Here is a 21147-nt window from a genome sequence, read left to right as displayed (position 1 = left end):
AAGATGTGGAGAGATCAGGAAGGTCATTCTGCCCACTCCTTCCATGCTAGAATTTCCCCAAAGGACTCGTGCATTAAAGGGAAAACAAATCAGAAAGGACAAGAGAGGCAGAGGCCCACTGCCCTCCCCCAGAAAGCAGCCTGAGCACAAGAGCAGTTGTGATGTTGCTGCTTTACCTTTTCACTGGGCCGGAAAACGATGGGCAGAGTTACAGAAATACCAGGGTTCAGAGTAATCGGCTGCGGGAAAACAGTGAAGAAGAATGGCGTGGAAGGAGCTCTAGACAACAAAATCAAAACAAGAGATTTTGTCTGAGGGTGGGCAGCTTAAGTTAGACAGCAGAAAAGAGAATAAATAACCAAGACCTCCAGACCCCACAATTTAGAAGCACTGTACACACTGGACCCCAAGGGTACTTTGTCAGTAAAATACAGAACCCAGGTGTGCCGAAAACCTATTCTCAGCTCTAAGTACCTACCCCTTCCTTGAACAATATTTTATGTTTTCAAGACATGCAGTATGAGCAAAACACATAGGGCATATATTTGAATTTCAGAGCAGTGAGGGTCACAGGGACTGCTGGAATGGTTCAACATCCAGAGGGACTCCGGGAGCAATGGTTTTATGTCACACTAGTGACTGGCTGGCATACATCCACAATTAAAATCTCACTAGACTGGAAATGCCTCACAGACAGAAGTATCAGCAAAACAGAATTTAAAACAAGGCATTTCATTTAACAGACTTCTGCCAGGAACAAGGCCTGTGTTTCTGAATTAGCAGGTTTCTGTCCTGCAACGTAAGGGTGCACACATTGTCTCCAGCACAGCACTCAAGGGGAGAGAGGGAAGGTGAATCTGAAAAAAGGTGCTTATGTGACTGATATAGCAGGAGGAGTGAAGATGCAGAGAGAGCGTGAGGAGTACAAAGGACAAACAAACTTCCCACGCACCTGTAACTCAGCTTCTGGGCTTTCCCATGAACATTTTTCAAGGTCAGGTGTTTGATCATCTCTTTTCCTAGTTCCCAGCCACGCCAACTGAGTGTTTCAGGCACCTCAATGCCCCAGTATATGACTTTCTTCTTCTTTGCCTCTCTTGTAGACACCTTAGGGAGCAGCAGTTTGGGAGGAAGGGAGGAGAAATCACTCAAACAGCAGTTTCTCTATGCTAAGGGTTTCTGACTCTGGCAACGGATGAGAAGAGCCACCTCGCGGCAAAACTCCAAGAGTCTCCAAAAGCCTTGCTGCGGGCTCCAGAGAGGACACCTCCCGGCCACAGCCCAAACAGCAGATACAAAAAGGTGTGATGAACCACGGATGCAAAGGCTAAACTTTTTGTTTGTTTGTTTCTCTCCTCTCCCTGCCTGCCAGACAATCCACCCCCGTCAGTAGAACTCTTTGCTCCTCCGCTCACCTTCCTGTCATAGCCACTCTTCCGCAAAGAGTCAGAGTTTTGGGACTCGTCGTGCATCTGAGCAAGCATCTGAGAAACAAGAGGAAGAAGTCCTCACACGGGCTGCTCCTGCACCCACAAAGCCTTTGCTGCCAAGATCTGGGCACTCCCAGCGACCCGACGCCCCTCCTCAGGCTCATGGTGGCGCTGAGCCCCTCCCTGCAGGGGAGCAGCCCCTGTTGTGTCCCCAGTTTGCAGCCGAGTCCAGCCCTGTCCACAGACCACGGCTGTCCCGACGACCTGCGGGGTCGTGACTCACAGCCCAGCCCCTGCGGAAGGGCTCTCCTTGGCGCTGGATAGCACATCCCTGCCCACTATCGGCCCACAGAGCGCAGTACAGCAAAGCTATACTTGGTAGCCTGGCCTGGTCCCCTCGAGCCCCATACGATTGTGGCAGGACCCTGCTCCCTACAGCGAGCGCCTGCCCAGCTCCCTGGGGCACGGCCCGCTCCATTATAACGCTGCTTGTGCCCGGAGCGGAACAGAAGCCTGGGGCCCGAGTCACCATCGCCCTCGGGCTAGTGCGGCTCCCTCGATCCCAGCCCGGGTCCCTAAAGCACCAGGAGCCCGGGGCACCTCAGTGCCGTCCCGGTCGCGGTCGCGGTCCCGGTCCCAGTCACTCAGCCCCGCGTGGGCCGGCCCGCGTTGCCATGGACGCAGCGGCTCCCGGAGCGACGACGGCGGCCGGCTCGGGTCAGTTCGCGCTGGCAGCGGCGGCCGCCAGGGGGCGGCGGAGGGACGTGCAGAGAGGAGGAGCGGTAACGGGCCCGGGGCAGGAAGAGGGAGCGGGCAGGAGGGGGTCGGGAGAACGTGGAGGGGTGGAGGGGTGAAGGAGGCCGGTGAGGAGTTCTCAGGCGTGTAGGGAGGAGACAGAGATCAATGGCAGGTGGGAAGTTCAGGGGCAAGGAGATGGAGGACGGCGAGTGGAAGAGGAACGAATGCAGGAGAGAGCGTGGGGCAAGGGGTGTTGGGGGTGAGTGCAGGGGAGGGCGGCAGCATAAAGCTGAGCCAGCAAAAAGGGGCCTTGAAGTCCGTGGGTGCATGGGATGGATGAGTGGGGACAATGCGGGGATTGCAGGGTGGCAAGGGGTCACAGGCTGCAGCGGCTGGGGAGTGCTCTCATAGGGATGGAGTGGCACCTTAATGGGGCCAGGTCACGCTAAGCTCCTTGGAGCACTGGGGACACAAGTAACAAGTTGTCATAATTGCCAAAAGTAGTTAGGGGGCCAAGACCAGCAAAGGCACAGAGGGTGGGGAGCCCTGGCTGCATGAGCCCATCAGGTATCGTTCTCATGGATCACCACCACCATGGGAGAGTCCTACTTCCCAGCGCCCTGGACGACCCTCAAGGAGACAGGACCTTAATTTTTCCTGTGGGGAAGGACAGATAGTGACTCTAGGGTGCACAGGCAGGACTATGATGGAAAGTGGGGCTGGCCACATCAAACAGCACAGGGAGGGTGCCAGGGCAGAGGCAGGAAGGAGATGCAGCCTTAATGGCATTTGTCCATGTGTACAAATGAGTCATCCAGCTAAGCAGCCCAGCTGTAAATCAGCACTCTAACTCTTCCAGCATCAGTTGTGTCCCCTCCTCTGTCCCCCTAGCTTTGGACGAGTGCCTGGCTCCTCCAGAAACAACCTCATAAATAACAGCAACAAAACAAACCCTCCTGCAGCCACGGTGGGCCTGAGTGCACCAGCCGCGAGATGAACGCCTCCCATCCATCACTTTAATGATTGTACTCTGGAAATTAAACCTGTCACGGTCCATCAAGGTGAACGTTTTAAGCCTGTGACATGCCTTCAGCTCCCCTCCTCCTTCCTGGCATTTTTGTTGTTTTCCCTCTTGCCTTTTCCTCTCTGCCTCGAAGATACCTGTTCCCCCATTTCAGCTCTGCTCGAGTGTGTGGTACTCCCTGTGGTCTCCTGCTGAGCCAGGTTCATATCAGGTGATAGACGTCTTTGTCCCTGATGCTCCTGCAGCCATGGGCTGACTGGTGCCAGCACTTCTGTGCCCAGTCCTGTGTTTCTGCTGGGTGCTGGAACAACTCTCCTGGAGCAATGGGTCTCTCTTTCCCTGTTGTCCCCACATGGTAGTGGCAGGGACACCATCCTTTCACGCTTCTCCATTCCTTCCTTTCCTTATATTCCCCCCCCCCCCCCAACACATTTCTTTCTCTCTTGCCCCACGTTTCACCAATCACGGCAGGCTCCTGTCACCTGCTCCTACCCTAGCCGATATCTACCCCCTTGGAGCAAGGGCTGCAGCCTCCCCAGAACCAGAGGTCCCCACTGGGCAATTCCAGGGGTCTGGACAGCTGCATGTCTTGAGATGGACTGGCTGGGGAGAGGGAACCTGGGCAGTGAGGATGCCATGTACCCAGGGGGAAACTGCTGAGCTGCCAGCAGCCACTGTGGGTCACTGTCCCCCCACACAGGACCGTCATCTGTCTGTCCGTTTCCACGCACCTGCTTCCCCTGCCCACCCCTCTGTCCCAAAAACATCGCATCTGTCCCCGTGCCCAGGGTGCTGCCCCACAGACACTGACAGGCTTTTCCCAGCCTTGCGATGTGTGACAGCCCCGCACCAATGCTTACCTGTCCCTTTCATCACTGTCTGTCAGAGATGGCCCAGGATTCCACAGGGACTGCTGCAATTCCCATCCCCACCACAAGTTCCAGCGCAGACAGCCCTCCCTGCCACTCTCAGGCAGAGACAGGGAGAAGAGAGGACAGCAGGATGTGGGACAGGAGCAACATCATGGTCTGTCTGGGAATGGGTCACCCACCCCGGCCCAGCCTGCTTCACCCCTGCAGCTCTATGTGCACTGGAGTGGTGAAGAAGGGCTGCCCCCTCGGGCTGGCCCCTCTGCCTTCACGGCCATCTCAGCACCCCAAGGAGAGACCCAGTAAGTGCATAGGAAGCATGGGAGATCCATAGGGCCTTCCAGGACCCTCCAGCATCCTGTGAAGACATGGGCTGCCTGCTTACTTATGGGGAGTCAGTGCTTAGCCCTAGTGTTTCTAGAGAAGTGGAAGAGGGTGCCAGTCATTATCCTGCTATCAAGGGTTGATTTCAGCCCAGTCACAGTGAGCAAGATCCCAAGAGCATAATGAAACAAGCCCAGAGAGGAACTTAAGAGGTTAAGCATCACCATGGGAAAAGGGGAGCTCACCACAGCATTGAACCTTTACAGCCTGAGCACTTTCCTGCCTCCCTTCATCCCTGATTATTTGGGGCAATGCCACACCAATGCAACCAGGCTAACTGCAGCGTCGAAAACAGCATCAGCTTTGCTTCACAGGACAGTTTTGCCCTGCAAAGCACAGTCCCTAGCGGGGATGCTATTGGTGCAGGAGGAGGCAAGGCAGGCTGGCATGCAACCTGGGCATCCTTCCCAGCTCTTCATGCCACCAAGAGGAAGGACAAGCTGGCACCACACTGGGATGTGCTGCTCCAGGCACTATCAGATCTGTAGGGAAGTGGCAGTGCAGTCAAAGAAGGATCTGGGGTCTCTCTCTTCCAGCTGTGCCAGCAGACTGCCAGCTGCACAAGTTTGCTCTCCCCACCTTTTTCCCCAGAGACCTGGTAGGACAGCACAGTAGCAGGACAGGGGATTTTTCCATCCCCTAAGGAAAAGCACAGGCATCCAGATAACAGCTTTATAGGGGAGGGATCTTGAGACTCCTCCGGATACATACAGAGGAATAATTACAAGTTAAATAGGATCCAAACACACATAACTTAAAAGGCAGCAGGTGTCCTGCAGCCCCCTGCTCCTTCCAGGCACAGTCTGTGTCTGCCAGCAAAGAGACCCCCCACAACACAGCCCGGCCCCTCTCCCCAGCTGGCTCCATTCGCCTTTCACAACACAGAGCCAATCTTCCTCTCTGTGGCACCCATCTCGTCCTCCTCCTCTTCCTCGCCCCCCGAGCAAGATGAGTCCGGGCCGTAGCTCAGCTCGGTGGTGCTGCAGTGCAGGAAGCCCGAGTCAGGGCTGTGCCCCATGAACTCGGGGCTTTTGGCAGCTTGTCCCTGGGGCTCGCCAGGCAGCAGCTTCTCACAGGTTTTGTTGAGCCCTCGTTGCTTCTCAGCCTCCACCTGAGCGCCCTGCTCCTTGGCCTTGCGACTCCGCTTCCACTTCATGCGACGGTTCTGGAACCAGATCTTCACCTGCCAAGGGAAAGCCCCCAGGGGAGAGGATGTACCCTGCCCCATCTTGTCCCCACTCAGCCCCTCACCTTCCCTACATGGAGGGTCCCCCCCAAATCTCTTCATTGTGAGACATTCCATGGTGCTACAGGTATGTGCAAGAGGCTGAGGTCGTCAGGGAGAGGAATAATGGGGGCTGCTGCCTTCCCCCCATCCAGCCTCCAGCCAAGAATATGCACAGGGACATTTTCATTTTAGCCCCACAAAAAGACCCCTCCCGCAGCATGTTGAGGGATGGGAAGGCTCTGAAACCCAAGCTGGGGGTGCCAGGTTTATGGGGTGCCCTTCACCGGAGAAGTGCCTGGAGCCCACCAGGCAGGTCTCTGCAGGAGATACCCTGGAAGGGGCACTGATGGGAGCAGTGGGGTGTGGGGCTGATGGCATTAGCATTGCCCATGACCTTGACTTGCTCCCAGCGCAGTTCCATGGTGCTATGCTCCATCCCCCCAGGGCCAAGGTACCTGTGTCTCAGTGAGCATCAGCGACGTGGCCACCTCAAAACGCTTGGGTCTGGACAGATACTTGTTGAGCTTGAACTGGTTCTCCAGCTCCAGGAGCTGTTGGCTGGTGAATGCTGTGCGGGGCCGACGGCACTTCCCCATCAAGCCAGACTGCGGGGCAGCTGTAGAGCAGACAGTGGGTGGGGGGTCAGGGGACAACCCCTCAGCAAACCCAAAATGAGGAGGAAGGAGAATGTCTCCATCATCTCCCACCTCACTCAGGCTTTATTGCCTGATAGGAACCAGTGAGATATGTTATCAGGCCTTGGTGTACAACTGGGATCAGTGCTGTGACTGAAATTAATTCTCTTTTTTTATTGCTGGGTCGCACAGGTGGCAGCTCAACGGCCAGGGGCTGCGGCAGGGCTGTCCGTGAGCGCTGCTATCTCGCCTGCAGCCCTTGAAGGCAGAGCGGCACTGAATCGGGAGGCAGCAGGAACAAAGGGACCTTTGAAAGTCCAGCACGGGGTGGCTGTCGCACTCTGTTTGATCCTTGCTTATCTCCTCTCCACTGGCTTTATTGTCCCCCTGGGGTTCAGCTTTTACTGCTTCTCCCAGCACCACAGCAGCAATCAAACCCAGGGGTTTGCAGCTGGGAATAAAGTGCTGGAGCAGCAGGGAGGGGTGTGGGGGAGAATGGGTTGGTGGTGGTTTGCATTAATGCAAAAGGACCTTGGCATATCCCTGCTGACACATCTTGGGCAACCTGGCCCCAAGCGTGCCATGCTTGGCAAGGGCCACTCCAACTCACCCATGGTCATGGGGCACCAATCGTGTTATCTCCCCCAGATTCCAGCTTTGATCCCAGCCTGCCCATCTCCCAAGGTGTCCACTGAGCCCTTCACAAACACAGTGATGACGCAAGAGGTAGGAATTTATGAAAGAGGTATTAACTGATCACAACACAGGTTTGATCCCAAGTACCGGGATGCTGGGTGGGTCAAACAGAGAGAACACAAAGTAGGCTAGGGCTGTGCAAACGCCTCATGGGAGCAGGATAGACACAACCCCTTCTTCTGCCTGTAGCTCCTCAGTGCCAGGAGAGACAGTCTGTAGGACTCACCTTGTAGCCACCGGCCAGTTAAACAAGGGACTGACTGAACAGAGACACGTTGTGCCAATGATTCTGACACACAAATGCATTATTTTGCATTCGAAACATATTCAAGGCTAGAATCGAGTGAGAGGTTCAAAAGATTTCCAGGACCAATACAGATGAAAGATGTCTCAGCTCTGCAGAGTTCGGCAGCCATCTAGGCTCCCTGACTGGCTGTGGATGCTTTGCTATACAAATCCTCCATGGAGACATGGGACCAAACAGGTCTGCAAAAGCTTCCTCTGGCTAAGGAAAGGAGGTGTTATGGGAACCAGCATCTGCAGGGATGGGCCAGTCCAAGCTAACACCCTTTGCAGCTCCTCCGGGAGGGAAAGGCCAGGGATGCATCAGAAAGAATTGGAGGGGAAATTCATTCACTCTCAGCATCCAATAATCCAGGAGTTCTGTGCTTTCTGGGGCTGGAGGGTCCGAGAGTGAAGAGATATATTCCCAGTCTGAATTCCCCACTCCAAAGCAGAGAGCCAAGGGCTCAGCTCCTAGGGCATTGCATCCTGCCTCCAGGGAGCACAGAAATCCTTCTGATCAACTTGAAATGCTCCTCTCTGCCTCCTCTAGCAAGGTCATATGTGACCAGACTAAAATCAGATGTGGGAAGAAGTGCCTCACAGAAGAATCTCAATCCTAAAAGCAATGCAAGTTTGGTCTTCCCAGCTTCAGAGGAGCTTGGAAGGCAGCCTGCTTTGACAACACCCTCTCAAGGGACTCGCTTTTCCCCAGGTAAGATGCTGATGAAAAGAAGAACAGAAAGTTTATCCAAAAGTCAAATAAATACCAACAAGATATATCCCAAATAACTACCAATGCAGGAGACTGATTTCTGGAGCATGGTCCTGTTGCCAGCCCAAATTTCTCCTTCTCAGTGTCCAATTCAGCTTCAGTGTGGTATGTCCATTACAAACATTGAACAGAGCTTTGGAAACTCACCCTGCCTCCTGCCCCAGTGCTGACAGAAAAAAAACCCAATCCTCAAACCCCGCTGTGGTGCTATCATACAGTTGAAGCCACCACTAGTCCAATACCCAGCCTACAGAGTGTGGCTGGTCACCTAACCTGTGACTTCCTCTGACAATACACCCTTCAGCAGCTATAATTATCCATCACCACTGCTCCCCACTGTGACTTGTTCAAGATTTGGCCTCCACACTGGGTGGAATAAGCCCAAGCCAATACAGCTGACCTTCAGCCACCCATGCAGCAGGTTTTCATGGACCTGAATGACCCACATCTCTGGCATCAGCTCTTCTGTTACCTTTCCTAAAGGGCTCTAGTTCTTTTGTGTAGAGAGAGTATGAGGGAAGAGGATCTGCAGATTCTCACCAGGGAAAGAAAAAAGGAAGGAGGTAGAAGTTGAGACTGAGGGAATGAGGTAGTGGCTGCTAATAGCTCCAGCCTGTCCTGCCAGTATGCTTTGCTGAGTCCCATCCTTCCCTGTGGCAGGCTGCCACATGGACAAAGAATCCTCACAAGGGGTGCACAACAAACATCCACCCCAGGGCTTACCTTCTCCAGTAAGTTCAACCGAGCTATGAACCCATCCCTATCAAAGTCAGCATCTCAGAAATAATTACCCTTTGGGAAGGCTCTTCATCTTATCCAGCTCCTACCAGAAGACCAGTGACTGCCCCAGCATCACACCTTTGCTTGCCAAAGGATTTATTATCTGCTTGGCCATCTCCTTCCAGCACTCCATCTAGGATCAGAGCTTATCTCAACATCCCTTCAGCCTGGCAGGGCTTGGACCCCCTGATGGGTGCCTGGCATCTGGCTGCAGTATCAGTAAATAAATGGCTTGGCCTGGGGCCAGGAATGCCCTCCGAGTCTGAGGCCAGGAGCTCTGCAAGGCAGCTGCCTCCTGGATAATTAGATAAAGCTTATAAAGAATTGTTGGTTTATTTGATACAGTTCCGCCTACTTGATAACAAGGCTAATCCTAGGTTGATATTAACTCACTTGTTTTTAATTTGGTTTGTTTAACTATAGCTCACTTAACTTTGTTGTCTGGCAGATAAAACAGAGGAAATTAACACCCTGACTGCTTTAGGTGTTTTTCTAGATGTCAGAGCTGGGAGGGAGGGAGGTAGTCTCAGCATCAGGGTCATCACCAGAGCAGAGGCTTTTCCTGATCTGCCAGCAGCCCTTGCCATTATCTGTGGGGCAGCATGTGTAAGGGCACTTGCTACCTCTGCTAGCCCCTTGCTTGCTCCACCATTAAACCTCGATTGCTGCTTGCCAGCTGTTTCCTAGCCCATATTTCCAGTTGACACCAGACCACTGTACACCTGGTGAGCCTTGGAAGGCACTGCTTTTTGAACAAATTTGATAAGACTTATCCTGCCTGCTCTCCTAACCCAGCACAGCCCATCAGCAAGCTCTCTGCCGTCATGAGCAGGATCTGATCTAGGCTCCAGGCCATCAAGTTAGCGAGTGGCTGATGCAAGAAAGCGGTGTGCAAGGAAAGCCATCTAAGCACCGGGTCCCTCAGAGAGGATCCTTTGCTCTTCCTCAGAGTCTACAGCTGTATGTCACTGCTCCCCACTTCTACAGCTCTCAGCTGCAGTGGGTCTCTGCATTTGGCTCCCACCATTGCACAGCATTTCCACACTGAAAACAGGGCAAATAAATCACAGCTCCCAGAAATACTAATAGGCATGGCACTCCAGTGCCAAATGCTCCCCCTGGGTGGTTCAGGAGGTGCTCAAAGCCCCAGGACAGGAATCCAGGCTGGGCTCAGTGGAACCTGGGCAGGCAGCATCCCTGCTTTCTGCGGCAAGGGCACACCTGGTCCTGCACCCAGGCCTTCCACAACTCTCTCACTCCGCATTGCAGCGGAGGCAGCCAGGCACTGCATGCAGCTCTGCACAAGCAGCTAGTGAGGGAAGTACGGCACCCACTTGCCTCTCAGCAGGGTCACTGCTCTGAGTGAGACCAGCACACAAGCTCAGGCCAGGTTCCTAAGGGTACCAACTGCTTCAGACTGTCTCCCCAGCATCCCACCTCCCCACACATAGGTGATAGCAGGGAGAAAGCACGCAATGAATACCCACAGAGCTTACAGTTAATGGGCTGTCTTGCTGCTTCCCCCTCTCTGACTGTCCTCAGGAGATCAAACTAGATCACAACTGCAAGACACTGCAAGATATGCACCCAAAGAAGGAATTTATTCCAGAATTTAGTCCTGGAATTCTCTTAAATAAATCTCAAGGGCAATCTTCCCTTTGAATGATTCATACTATGTCCTAGAAGGCTTTGAGATTCATCTCTTACAGCCATCTGTCCACTGCTCCTGGGAGAGTTAAACATGACTGGCACCAGGAACATTGACACTTGTACTCAGTCACTCTGGAAACTTGAGCCAGGCAGGTCCGTCCATCTGTCTGTCTAGGCTGGGCAGTGGGATAGGGACTCCCACAAACTACAGACAGCCCAGGAGCCCTTTACCAACAATGGAAGGCTCCTGCCCAGCCCACCACCCTCCTCAGAGAGATGAGGAAGGGCTGTGGAGGCAGCACATCCTAGGCAGGTGCCCTTTTCTGTCCCTGCCTACCACCACCACCGTCCCAGTCCCTACAGCATGGCCAGTACGCTGGGGCAATACGAGCCCAGCCATAACATGCAGCTGGAGCCAGTCCCGGTAAATACAAGGAGAAGATATGCTGCAAAGGACCCTGATTTCAGAGCTTCAGTGAGCCCACAAGAACAGAGGCTGAAGACACACTTGAGAACTCTAAGGTTATCAGTGGATAACCTTAGGGTTCTCAATTGATAAACCTATCATCTTGAGAACCCTAAGGTTATCAATGGACAGAAATAAGGATGTGAAGATGGATAAGGTTCTCTTCTGCACAGCAGATGAATTGCTGAAGTATTTGACAGGACACTGGAGAGAAAGAATCCCCACTGCAAAGGACTCCCCAGAACTGGGAACAAATACATTTTAGTAAGGACATGGATTGAGGCAGTGGTCACTTTGATTAAAAACTTCACAGTTTTGGTGGCTTTTGCTGCATCCTTGTTACACCTCCACGTGTCTACCCTGCTTTGGGATCTCTAGAATGCAGCTAAGTAATACTTGAGTCAGAAACTGCTTGTCTTCCCTCTGAGCTTCCACAGGAGCCCTGTTCAGGGTTTCCCACAAGAGCCATTGACATTCTGGTCCAGTGCATTCTGCAGAGCTCCCTTCTCAAGTTGTTCTCCTGCCAATAATTTGGGATTTGTTTCCTTTTGGTGAGGCTTTGGATATAACCAGCTGAAGAGCATATCCTGCTTTTGAGAGGAATAGGGCTGATGTACAAATACCTCTGTGTTATCCCAGCCAGAAGGTGTGCTCAGGTCTACAGTATCAGATGCAGTGGAGCATTCCCACTCTCGTGAAACACAAGCCTGTATGAAGCTACCAGGATGCTGAAATACACCAACAGACCCAGACCCTTCAAAGATAACAAGGCCACTGCAAAGAAGCAGGAAGATGCAATAAATAATAAAGATTTCTAACTAATTAAGATCTCCTTTTTCTTGTCTTAGTGATATGTTTGAAGAGTGCACATAACCCATAGCACTGGAGGCTTATTCTACACCTCTAGATTCCCAGATGAACCTTTCCTGAAGTCTAGGGAAAGCCAGGTAAAGGGAAGCAGCATAGGGGGCAAAAACAGCCTGTTAACCTTTAACCTGACCAGAAATAGTTTGAGGTAGGAGTAATAAATGGGATTTTTCTAGTTAACTCTCTATTTTTTGCATGGTTATTTCTACAGCCTTTTAAAATTATTACTATTTTGCAAATAGGCTTCCAGATTTTTAAGACACTATGCTCAGCTAACAAATCTGGATACTCTAACGGGGCTTTATTAACCAGTCACTCTTGGTTTAATGCCCATCTTTGCACCGACCAGGTCACACTGCGAGGGGTGCCAGTCCCCAACGGGACAAGTGCCTGAAGTCAATTCTTGTTCCGTCCGTGCCTTGCAGGACCCTTCACAGCAGGGCGGGATCCGTTGCCTGCCCGCAGCCCTGGTGGTACACACCAGGAGGGACTGGGGCAGTGCTGGAGCCGAGCACGCTCTGGGGCCGCCCGGTTCCCGCAATGAACTCACCGGCCGCTCATCCCCACGAGCCGAGGCGGTGGGCAGGACCCGGAGCACCGGCCCGTCCCCGCACGGGAACCCGATCCGGCCGCGCATCCAGCAGGACTTGGGCGGGTTCGTTCCCAACCGCACCGGGAGGGGTTTATTCGTTTCCCAGTGCAGATTTTTGCTGCCGTTTCTTTATTTTCGTTTCCTCCCCGCCCCGCAGGAGCCCAACGAGCCCGCAGCGCCGTGCTGGGCCAGCAGCCTAGGTAGGCGCGGTTCGGCTCTGCCGGGAGTGCTTCTCGGGGCTGTTCCCGAGCACTGGGCCGGCGCAAAGCGAGACTTTGCCCTTCCGATCTGTTCTCCAGGGTCTCACAGCTCTCGGAGGTCTCCGGAGGGCGAGTCATGTTCCCTCCCCCCATTAGTGGGACACCCCACCTCGCCCCCCCACCAACCCTCCAGGGCTGGAAAGCGGGTCTGGGGACAGGAAGAGCCACGAACTGCGGTCAGCCCGGAGGGCTCAATGTCCCTGCGGTGTCCCGACCCGGACCACCGAAGGGCCTCGAAGGGGCGGATTCGGAAAACCTCAGTCCCAGGTTGTTGAAGGGACCTACACCCTGATGCGCCGGCAGACGCCCCTGGGAGTTGGAAAGGCTCAGAGCCGTGTTCCGACTGACGGGAGGGTCGTCCCTGGGTCACTCACCATTGAAGTCGGAGAGCCTCGGCACCAACATCCCGGCTCGGATCCAGTGCTCCAGCGGGAAGGAGCCGGCCACGGCCGCCTTCAGGTGCTCTGCGCCGGGCGGCGGCAGGGGCGGGATGCCGGTGTAGGCGAACGCGGGGTGCTGGCTCCCCAGGGTCGGGAGCGGGTACACGGCGGGCGGGTAGAGGGCCGGCAGGGCGCCGAGCCCGGGGCCAGACAGATGCAGCAAACCGGGCTTGGGGACGAAGCCGGCCGGAGCGAGGGGCGCAGCGGCCGGGGGTGCCCGCGGTGAGGGGGTGTCGGAGCGCCCGGCGGGACCGGGGCTCGCCGCGGGGCTCCCGGGGCTCAGCCCCGGCGGGGAGGCGCTCCGCGCCGGCTCTTCGGCCAGGAGCGCTTCGATGCGAAAGTTTTGGGACTTCTCCATGGGCTTGTGCATGGCCCTGCCCCGTGCGGAGCCGTCGAGCCCTCCGGCGCCCCACCGCTGCCCTGCCAGGGCACAGCCCGGCCGGCCAGCCCCGGGCCAGCCCCGGCACCGGCGGGCATTCACCCGCGGGGCCGCGCCGCGCTCAGCGGGGCTGCCCTCGAGGGCAGCCCTCCTCTCCGCTCCGCCTCCCGGGCACTCGCTCGCCCGACGGCACTGGGGTGGGTTTTAACCCCCTCTCCACCTACCCCAGCTCCCCATTGGCTCCGCTCCGGCCCCCCGCCCCGCCGCCCTCCCCACCGGCCGCCCTCCTCCCCGGCTTCCGCAGCCCCCGGACACAGGAGTGGGCACACGCCAGGGACTGATCCGGGCTACTCTGTTCCTTCCCCAGCCCCTCCACACCCAGAGGTTCTCCCCAGCCGGCAGGACCCACCCAGGGCGCTGAGCCCATCATCCTGATCCAGAGCCCCATGGCAGGGAAGCACGTCTATGGTTGCAGACACTGGAGGAGATCTGGAGAGACTAGACAGACTTCAGCACATGTAGGCAAAGCCCTGGTGGGCTCCAGTGCTGCCCTGGCACCGTGGAGCCCCCAGACACTTGGAGGGCAGAGTGCTTGGCTGGGAGGGCAGGAGAGGTGCTCACTCACCAGCAGGATCTTCTTCATCCTGTGTGCTGGGGATCATCATCTATGCCCAACTGTGCTATTTGCTATTTATTGCATCACTGCAATCCAGGGAGATCAGTGGACCTGAGCTGGACACACACAGGACCACCACTCTCCATCACCCATGTCTGTCCAAGATGCCAACCCAGCAGGTGCATACAGGCAGATTGTTACTCATTTCCCTGGTCTTACCTTTCCTAGGCAAGATGCAGCTTAGAGAATAACACCTGGAAAGGATAGAGAGGAAAGCTTTGGCTGGTCTGGGAATGGTGGGTAAGCAGGACCAGAGCTGGTCCACATCCCCTGGCATTCGCCTTCAGGGAGAGGCAAAGTGCATGTGAGTGCTTTAGGAATCTGCCATTAAGAGTCTGCACCTGTGTGTCTTTGCTTCCCACTTTTTTGTGTCCTTCTGACACAGTGACACAAGCCTCTGCTTTTTAGTGCCCTGTGGTGGGTCCTGCTCTTTGGAAGGGAAGTAAGGCTGCTGCTATTGCCCTGCCTAAATGTAATAATGGCTAAAGGAAATACCTGACCCTGTATTCCTTCTCCCTTCACCATTTCCAGCACTGCTCTATTCCCTGTGCAAAAGATGGTTCCACCCCACTGAATCCTGTGTGCCACAGAAGTGGCAAGCAGATGCCCAGAGAGGAGAAAGGCAGGAGCATATGAGGCCTTCCTCAGCCTTCTGTGCTTTCTCTGCTCAGTAACCCCAGGGACTTCTCTTCCCAGCACCAACACAGTCTGATATGTTACCTGCTGATCTTCCTACACAAGCATCACCCTGCTGAAGGAAGCTGCAAAGGTCCAATGTGTGCAACATCTTTCTCCTTCCATTGCCTGAGCCCAGCACCAAACAACTGCACTGAGTGGCCCGAGATTGTTCTGGAAGACAACAATATCCCTTTTCAGATGCCTCCCTGGGAGACAGAACAGCAGGAATTAGCCCCATAGAAAGCTCAGAGCTGGATTTGCTCAGAAGGGGATTTGGGGTGGCTGTCACCCCACAGTGATACACCTGACTTGGCCAGAAGGTACTGAGTGTGGGATAGTGTTCCATTCCACCTCAGCTCAGCTGTGCCTGCTGCTCCAACCTGTCTACCCGCAGGGAGGCCGTAGGGCTCCCCTCTTTTCCCCCCACTCCATCCCCCTCTGCTTTCCCAATGTCCCCACAAGCAAAAGGACACCAAGCACTTTCTCCCCCCATGTGAATTGCCAGCACAGCCAAGCAGCAGGCATAGACAGGACAAGAACTGGGGAAGAATGGAGCAGACTGACTTCCAAGCACAGGGGGAAACTACAAGAAACATCCAAGGAACAGAGAGCACAGTGAAGGTAGGACAATTCTTCTGCTACAGATTAATAGCCTACATGGGAAGAGAGGAGCCATCACTTCCTTACCTAAGCCCTCAGGGCTGACTTCAAGGATTGCAATGGTTTGTTAGCTCTGTACAGGGAATTGAGACCTGGAGCAGAGACTAGGTCACGATAGAGAAATCACCACTTCAGTCAGCACCACGGGATAACAGACAGGCAGGTAGACAGCCCAGGAAAGCCCAGGTAACTCTGGGCAAGCCCTGAGACCATTTGTGACTGTACCCAGTATATAGCTCAGGCAGTGGGAGCAGGGGGGGTCTGGGTCACAGCTCTTAGTCACAGCCTTACTGTCCTCATGGAAGTCCCCTACACTACCTAAGGAGGTTTTCCAAAGATGAGCAACTCTCCCAAGGAGCAGCAGCTCATGCTAGTGCCCAGTTCACTGATGCCAGGATGATGCAAGTACAACCAGCCAAGCTGCAGCCTTTGAATTGCACAAGCAAGAAATCTTTGCTGACAGAGTCATAAAACCAGGGTTATTTCTTTATTTGGAAATATCTGAATAAAGAAATCAAGAAAAATCATGGAGGAATGATGAGTGGAGGTATTTGGACCAGACCCTGAGACCCTATAAGAGGGTTGTCCAGGACCACAGCAGCTGGCACACAGCCCATGCCGTGCAGGGCAGAGAGATGGAGTCCAGGGTTGTGTGCAGAAAAGCTGGGCTTGGTGGTGGACAGCAGAAGGGGCAGGATGCAAGGCAGTGATAGATGCCAGGGTGCTGATGAGTTCACAGTCTTCAGGGTCATTAATCAGATCAGAGCTGGATTAAGGTGTCCGAGGCCTGATTAGCTTCATTTCCCACCTCAGGAAGGAGGGAACTCTCTTTCCCATCTATCAAGTCCTCCAGTGACAGCTCACCTGGTTGCTAACTAAATCAGAGGACTCTAATAAGTGAATGTGACTGTGGCCTGGCCTCTCACCTCTGCCCAGCATCCTTCCTGCACAGGAGGGTCTAAGACAACCCTGAACATCAGCTGCAGGTGGCAGACCCAAAGATACCAGCCAGAGAAAGAGCTCATTCCCCCATTTTGGGGGTTCAGGGCACTATGGACAGAAACCCTCCCAGGAAACCACCCCAGTTCAGGATGAGGTGGAGTTTAAGCAGATATGTTCCCAGTCAGCATCATATTGCTCCCAGTCCCCCACAGCTCCCCTGTGCTAAAACCTATCCCATCAACATCTCCATTTGTCCCACAACTGATGTACCTCCACTTTTAACCACTTAGACTATTTCTGTCCAGAAAGTGCAGACCAGCAAGAGCTCCGTGCTGTCCAGGCAGCAGTAAAGTTCCTCAGCTCCCTCACCTCTCTGGGGCAGACCCTGATCATGGCATCCCATGCCGGGCAATGGGCATCACCAGGAGTGCCCAGAGAGCTTCTTGAAATTCTTTCATTTGACTAGGTATTTTGGAGGGAATTTTCTGGATCTGCCTCAGCTGACATTCAGAGCTCAGGTCTCCTTCAGTCACCTGAAAGCAGCACTCACAGCAGCACCCGTGCAGGTACACATAAGCCCTGCAATGGGAAAGTACACATCTAGACAACTGGAGGTCTTTACTGTGTCCATAGCCTCTAGGGAATTGACTCCATGGGACTCCCATCCATGTAAGGTCAAGCTTAAAGGAGTAAAACTAGAAGGGCAAACCCCCACACAGCCACCGAAGACACCCAGGTCTGGTGTACACAAGTTTTTGGCAGCTCCAGAGTGCCACAACACTACCAACAGCACTTCACATACTTCCCCAACTTGTTGCCAGCAGTACCTGAGCCCTCAGAAACAAGCCATGGGGATCACAGGTAGTATTTGGGAGCACAGTTCATTTTTACAGCCCCACTACTTCCTCAGTATCACCTTGGGAAGCAACGTAATGTCCCTCAGCAAATCCAACTGCCCTAGATCAATCCAAGATCAAAGCCAAGGATGCCGAGGAAAATCCATACCCTGATAAAAAAAAATCCCAACTGGGACAAGACTTCTATTTTCCCAGGACTGAGTCTTCATCCTGGACACAACATATGACATGACCCATGCTAGGGTGTCCTGATTTTCACCTAACTTTTCATTTTCGACTTTCTAGATGGACAATTTAGCACCAGGTCCTTCTGTCAGCTTTGGGTCACCTCCTGGCTTGAATCAACAGAAGTTACCTTTGACACAGAGACAGTGCAGGAATCAGTGCTGAGCCCATCCCAGAGAGGTGACAGAAACCCTGATTTCCAACCAGGCCATTTAGGCTTTTAGGTGTTGAAAGAGCTCTCTGTCTGTCTCCAGGATGGCTGTACCTGTTTGCTAAGCATTAACTACTCACCAGGTCACAGCCCCCAGAGCTTTCCACCTTCAGAAATTACATCTCAGTAAGAAACCCACAGTGTGTCAACCTTGTTTAAAGCATCTCTGAGGAAGCAGAGACGTCGCTGCTCTGGACCTGGTGCCTCAGGTCATCTTGTGCCATTCCAAAGTCTGTAGCCAGCTAGTGGAGAAATTAGTGGAAATTAGTGGAGTAACCACTAATACTGGAGATAGGATATAATCCTGCTCAGAATTTTTTTTCCTAGCTCTTCTCCCATGCGAGAGGCTGTAGGAGCACCCAACTCTCATCCCTGAGTAAGCTGAGCCCCTGCTAAGAAGTGTTAGGTGCAAGAGCCCATTTTTGGGGTGCCCCAGGTTTTGTGGGAGCCATGACTATTGCCCACAGCAGGATGTTGCCCTTGCCCTACCCCTTACAGCCAGGCCACCCACTATCTCCAGAGTCTGGGAAGCCACAGGAGGCTGGTGGGGAAGGCAAATAAACTGCCAGTCCAGCGATGATTTGTGGTTAAATGAACAGTCTAAGTCACCTGTGAGTGGCTTGGGGCCATTAACCAACCAGATAATAGGTCTTAATCAGCCCTGCAGCGATGGGAGCTGAGTCTACCATGTGTCAGATCTAGCACAGCCAGCTCCGAGGTCCCAGGTTGCTTGGGGGCTTGCTGCCCCCCTGCAGAAGCATTGGTAGAGGCATCCACACCGCTGCCATGGGAGCAGAGCAGCTGTGTGCAGAAATGCACATAGGGCTTCTCATCTGTCTTTAGGGGACTCCCCCTGCTCTGATGGTGACAGTGCACAAGTCAATGAAGCCACCTCCCTGCCTGCTTCCAAGGTCCTGTGCTCAGTCACTGCCGTGCTCTGTCCCTGCCTGGTTCCCCTCTCATGTGGGTTGGCCTAATCCTACCCACCTCAGAGACTTCCAAGCAAGCCACAGGCTCCTGAAGGTTTCTTCATCCTGGCACATCAGCAGCTCAGTCCAACAGGTGGGGATCCGTCCTGGAATGCAGAAATCCCGGTGCTTCCATCCCCCTGCCCACCGTACCCACCCTCCACCCTCCTTCCACATGGAGCCCCAGGTACCAGCCCCCAGCGAAGGGGTTAACAGCCAAAGTAAACACAGCTCAGTCCCTCCCAGACAGGCCTCCTGCAGGGATTTCTGGGCATCTGTTTATTTAGCCAAGCAATTCCTCAAATAAGCAGCCTCATCTCTGATGGGACATAGCAAGGCTGAGCAGAAAAATGTGTTAACAACTCCCACTCTGGAGCAGGGGAGTAGCAAGCCAGCACAGGAAGGCTGGCAGGGCAGGGAGGGTGCCTGCCCCAGCAAAAACAGCCAGGGCAGCTCTAGAGTGTCACACCTGATCCCACCACACTGCCAGCACCAGCACCCCTCAGGATCAGCCACAGGGGATGCCTTAGGGCTATTAGGTTCCTGAGATTCAGCAATGCACTGCAAAAGTACTCAAGTATGGAGACAGAGGGCTCGTCCCCTTGTAAACATATGGGGATGGAGTGGCAGGGACATACAAGGATGGAGTGACACATCCACACATGAATTGAAGTGACAGGAACACAGTCAGCTTGGATCTATTTCTTACAAGGACTCAGAGTATAACCACTACATTTCCAGTCCTGTTAGCCCCTGACCACTCCGGAACATCTGATCCTGAAACACCATGAGCACACAGCATCCACACAAGAGTTCTCCTTCATCCTACTGCCCTCAAATGAAGGAGCAGCACTTTGGCTCATCCTCAGTGTCTGTCCTCACCCCAGGCCTTGTCTTTTGTGGGGAGAGACTAAACAACCCAGTATCTTCCATAGCTCAGCATCACCCAGGAAAACAGGGAAGTGGCTGAATGCAATGTGTCCCTCCTGCTGCTTCCCCACACCACCACTCCCACAGCCCTTGCCTGGCACAGCACTCCAGCACATTGTGTCCAGTGTCACCCATCTCTGGCACAACCAGGCTCACCTTCCCCCTGGCACTAGGGAGATCCCCCAGCTCTGATTTTTCCTGTACCTCCACAATCTTCTGTTTCAGCTTCACTGTGTCTTGTCCCAAGGCCAGAACTGCTGCCTATGGGGGCACAGAGCTGGGTTTGGGGTCTGGGGGTGAAGGAGTGAGGGGGAGAAACACCCTCACACACAGCACTTCCCCCCACAAACACAGCCTCACCTCTTCACTGTTAATGGCCTTTCCATGGAGTCAGCACCTACCCTGCTCCCGGGATCACAGGATAAATCAGCTGCTCCTCCCAGGACCTTGGGCTCTAATTAATGTCAGCTCATTAACAAGATAACGGCCATTTTTTACCCTGTCTCCCTGGCTGCTGATTAACCCTTTTCCAAGGTGGGGGCAGGGGATGGTGATGCCATAGGACAGGAATGGTTGGAGACAGTCACGGTGACGTCTCTGCAGTGAGACCCAGGGACACCAGGGAGGGGGGAGATGAAGGCATAGGCTGACAGGACTGCAGAAGAGTCTGAGTGAGGAGTGGATGGGAAAAGGGGGAATATCTCTGCCTAGTAGTATGGCAAGGGTTCACTGGATAAAAGCCTTGAAGGAACTACAAGAGTCGTGGGCTGCCATAGGATTGGTGCTGTCACCTCTAGCACACCTCTGTGCCTCAGTGTCCCCAGTGTCCCTACCCCAGATCACAGGGACAGTGTGAATGACACCCAGAGCTCAGCACAGCGCTGGCCTCCAGCCCCTATCTTGTGCTGCACAGACCCACAGACAGTGGGAAGCCACCAGTGTGTCCACCCCTGGCTCCAGAGTCAAAAACAGCCCCAGCTTCATGTTCCTGGGTACTGTCTATGCCACAGGATAATCTATCCTGGGGCAAGAGGAAGCTTTTGATATGCCTTTGACCAAGGCCTGGGTAGGGAGTGCAGGAGCAAAGGGGCTGGGGAGGGCACGATGCCGCAGTCTAGCACCAGGCTGGGGGGGCTAGTGCTCTCAGTACATCAATCACACTGCTCGGCAGCTCCCTATTAGCAGGAGCAGCGGCTGGTTAATCAGGCTGAGGGCTTCGGCTCGTTAAGCTGACACCTCCGTTGTGAGAGTGAGACATGAGGGCAAGCAAGGTGCCACTTATTTATTTTCTTCTTTCCCAGGGAATATATTAAACAAATTAAATTCCTGGAGTGTTGGGTCAGCACAGCCGGCTCTGCGCCTGTCCCAACTCCACCTAGCTCAGCCGTGGGGAGGGGACTGTGCTGCCCAGCGTGGAGCAAACCTGGGCACTGCTGCAGGGCCCTGGCTCTGCACTCCCCACCTCCCTGCAGTAAGGCACAGCCCCCCTAATTTCCCCTTTTCAC

At 54.1% G+C, this 21147-nt stretch overlaps 2 protein-coding genes across 7 annotated transcripts in view; both read right to left on the bottom strand.

Moving 5' to 3' along the window:
- The window catches only part of CFAP65 (cilia and flagella associated protein 65), a 31161-nt gene extending 29062 nt beyond the window's left edge, over positions 1–2099 (bottom strand). For 3 of the 6 annotated variants that reach the window (XM_088168185.1, XM_088168186.1, XM_088168187.1), the window contains exons 1-4: positions 2031–2099; positions 1416–1484; positions 953–1107; positions 177–279 (exon numbers count right to left, since the gene is read on the bottom strand). In XM_088168185.1, the coding sequence (XP_088024311.1) occupies positions 177–279; positions 953–1107; positions 1416–1484 (327 nt within the window). In that variant the 5' untranslated portion in view covers positions 2031–2099. Of the gene's footprint in view, positions 1–176; positions 280–952; positions 1108–1415; positions 1485–2030 lie in introns of those variants that run through there. The other 3 variants (XM_014888110.2, XM_088168183.1, XM_088168188.1) reach the window with 2 other exon arrangements.
- Positions 2100–5225: 3126 nt separating this feature from the next.
- LOC106860277 (uncharacterized) lies at positions 5226–13486 on the bottom strand. The gene is made up of 3 exons (XM_014888046.2): positions 13051–13486; positions 6129–6289; positions 5226–5628 (listed from the first exon to the last, which is right to left on the bottom strand). Exons 1-3 carry the CDS (start codon positions 13484–13486, stop codon positions 5320–5322), a joined length of 906 nt encoding a protein of 301 aa, XP_014743532.1. The 3' UTR covers positions 5226–5319.
- Between the last annotated feature and the right edge of the window lie 7661 nt (positions 13487–21147).

This window comes from Sturnus vulgaris, chromosome 7, assembly GCF_052056855.1.
Source record: "Sturnus vulgaris isolate bStuVul1 chromosome 7, bStuVul1.hap1, whole genome shotgun sequence".
Classification (NCBI taxonomy): domain Eukaryota; kingdom Metazoa; phylum Chordata; class Aves; order Passeriformes; family Sturnidae; genus Sturnus; species Sturnus vulgaris.
This window is presented reverse-complemented; position numbering and strand designations above follow the sequence as displayed.

Bases quoted from the DNA above. Each gene is read 5' to 3' on its own strand.
- LOC106860277 (XM_014888046.2), bottom strand. From the start codon at position 13,486: ATGCACAAGCCCATGGAGAAGTCCCAAAACTTTCGCATCGAAGCGCTC. The intron at 6,290-13,050 runs GTGAGTGACCCA...TCTGCTCTACAG, and splicing joins GAGGCTCTCCGACTTCAATG to CTGCCCCGCAGTCTGGCTTG. The intron at 5,629-6,128 runs GTACCTTGGCCC...TTCCCTTGGCAG, and splicing joins TGATGCTCACTGAGACACAG to GTGAAGATCTGGTTCCAGAA.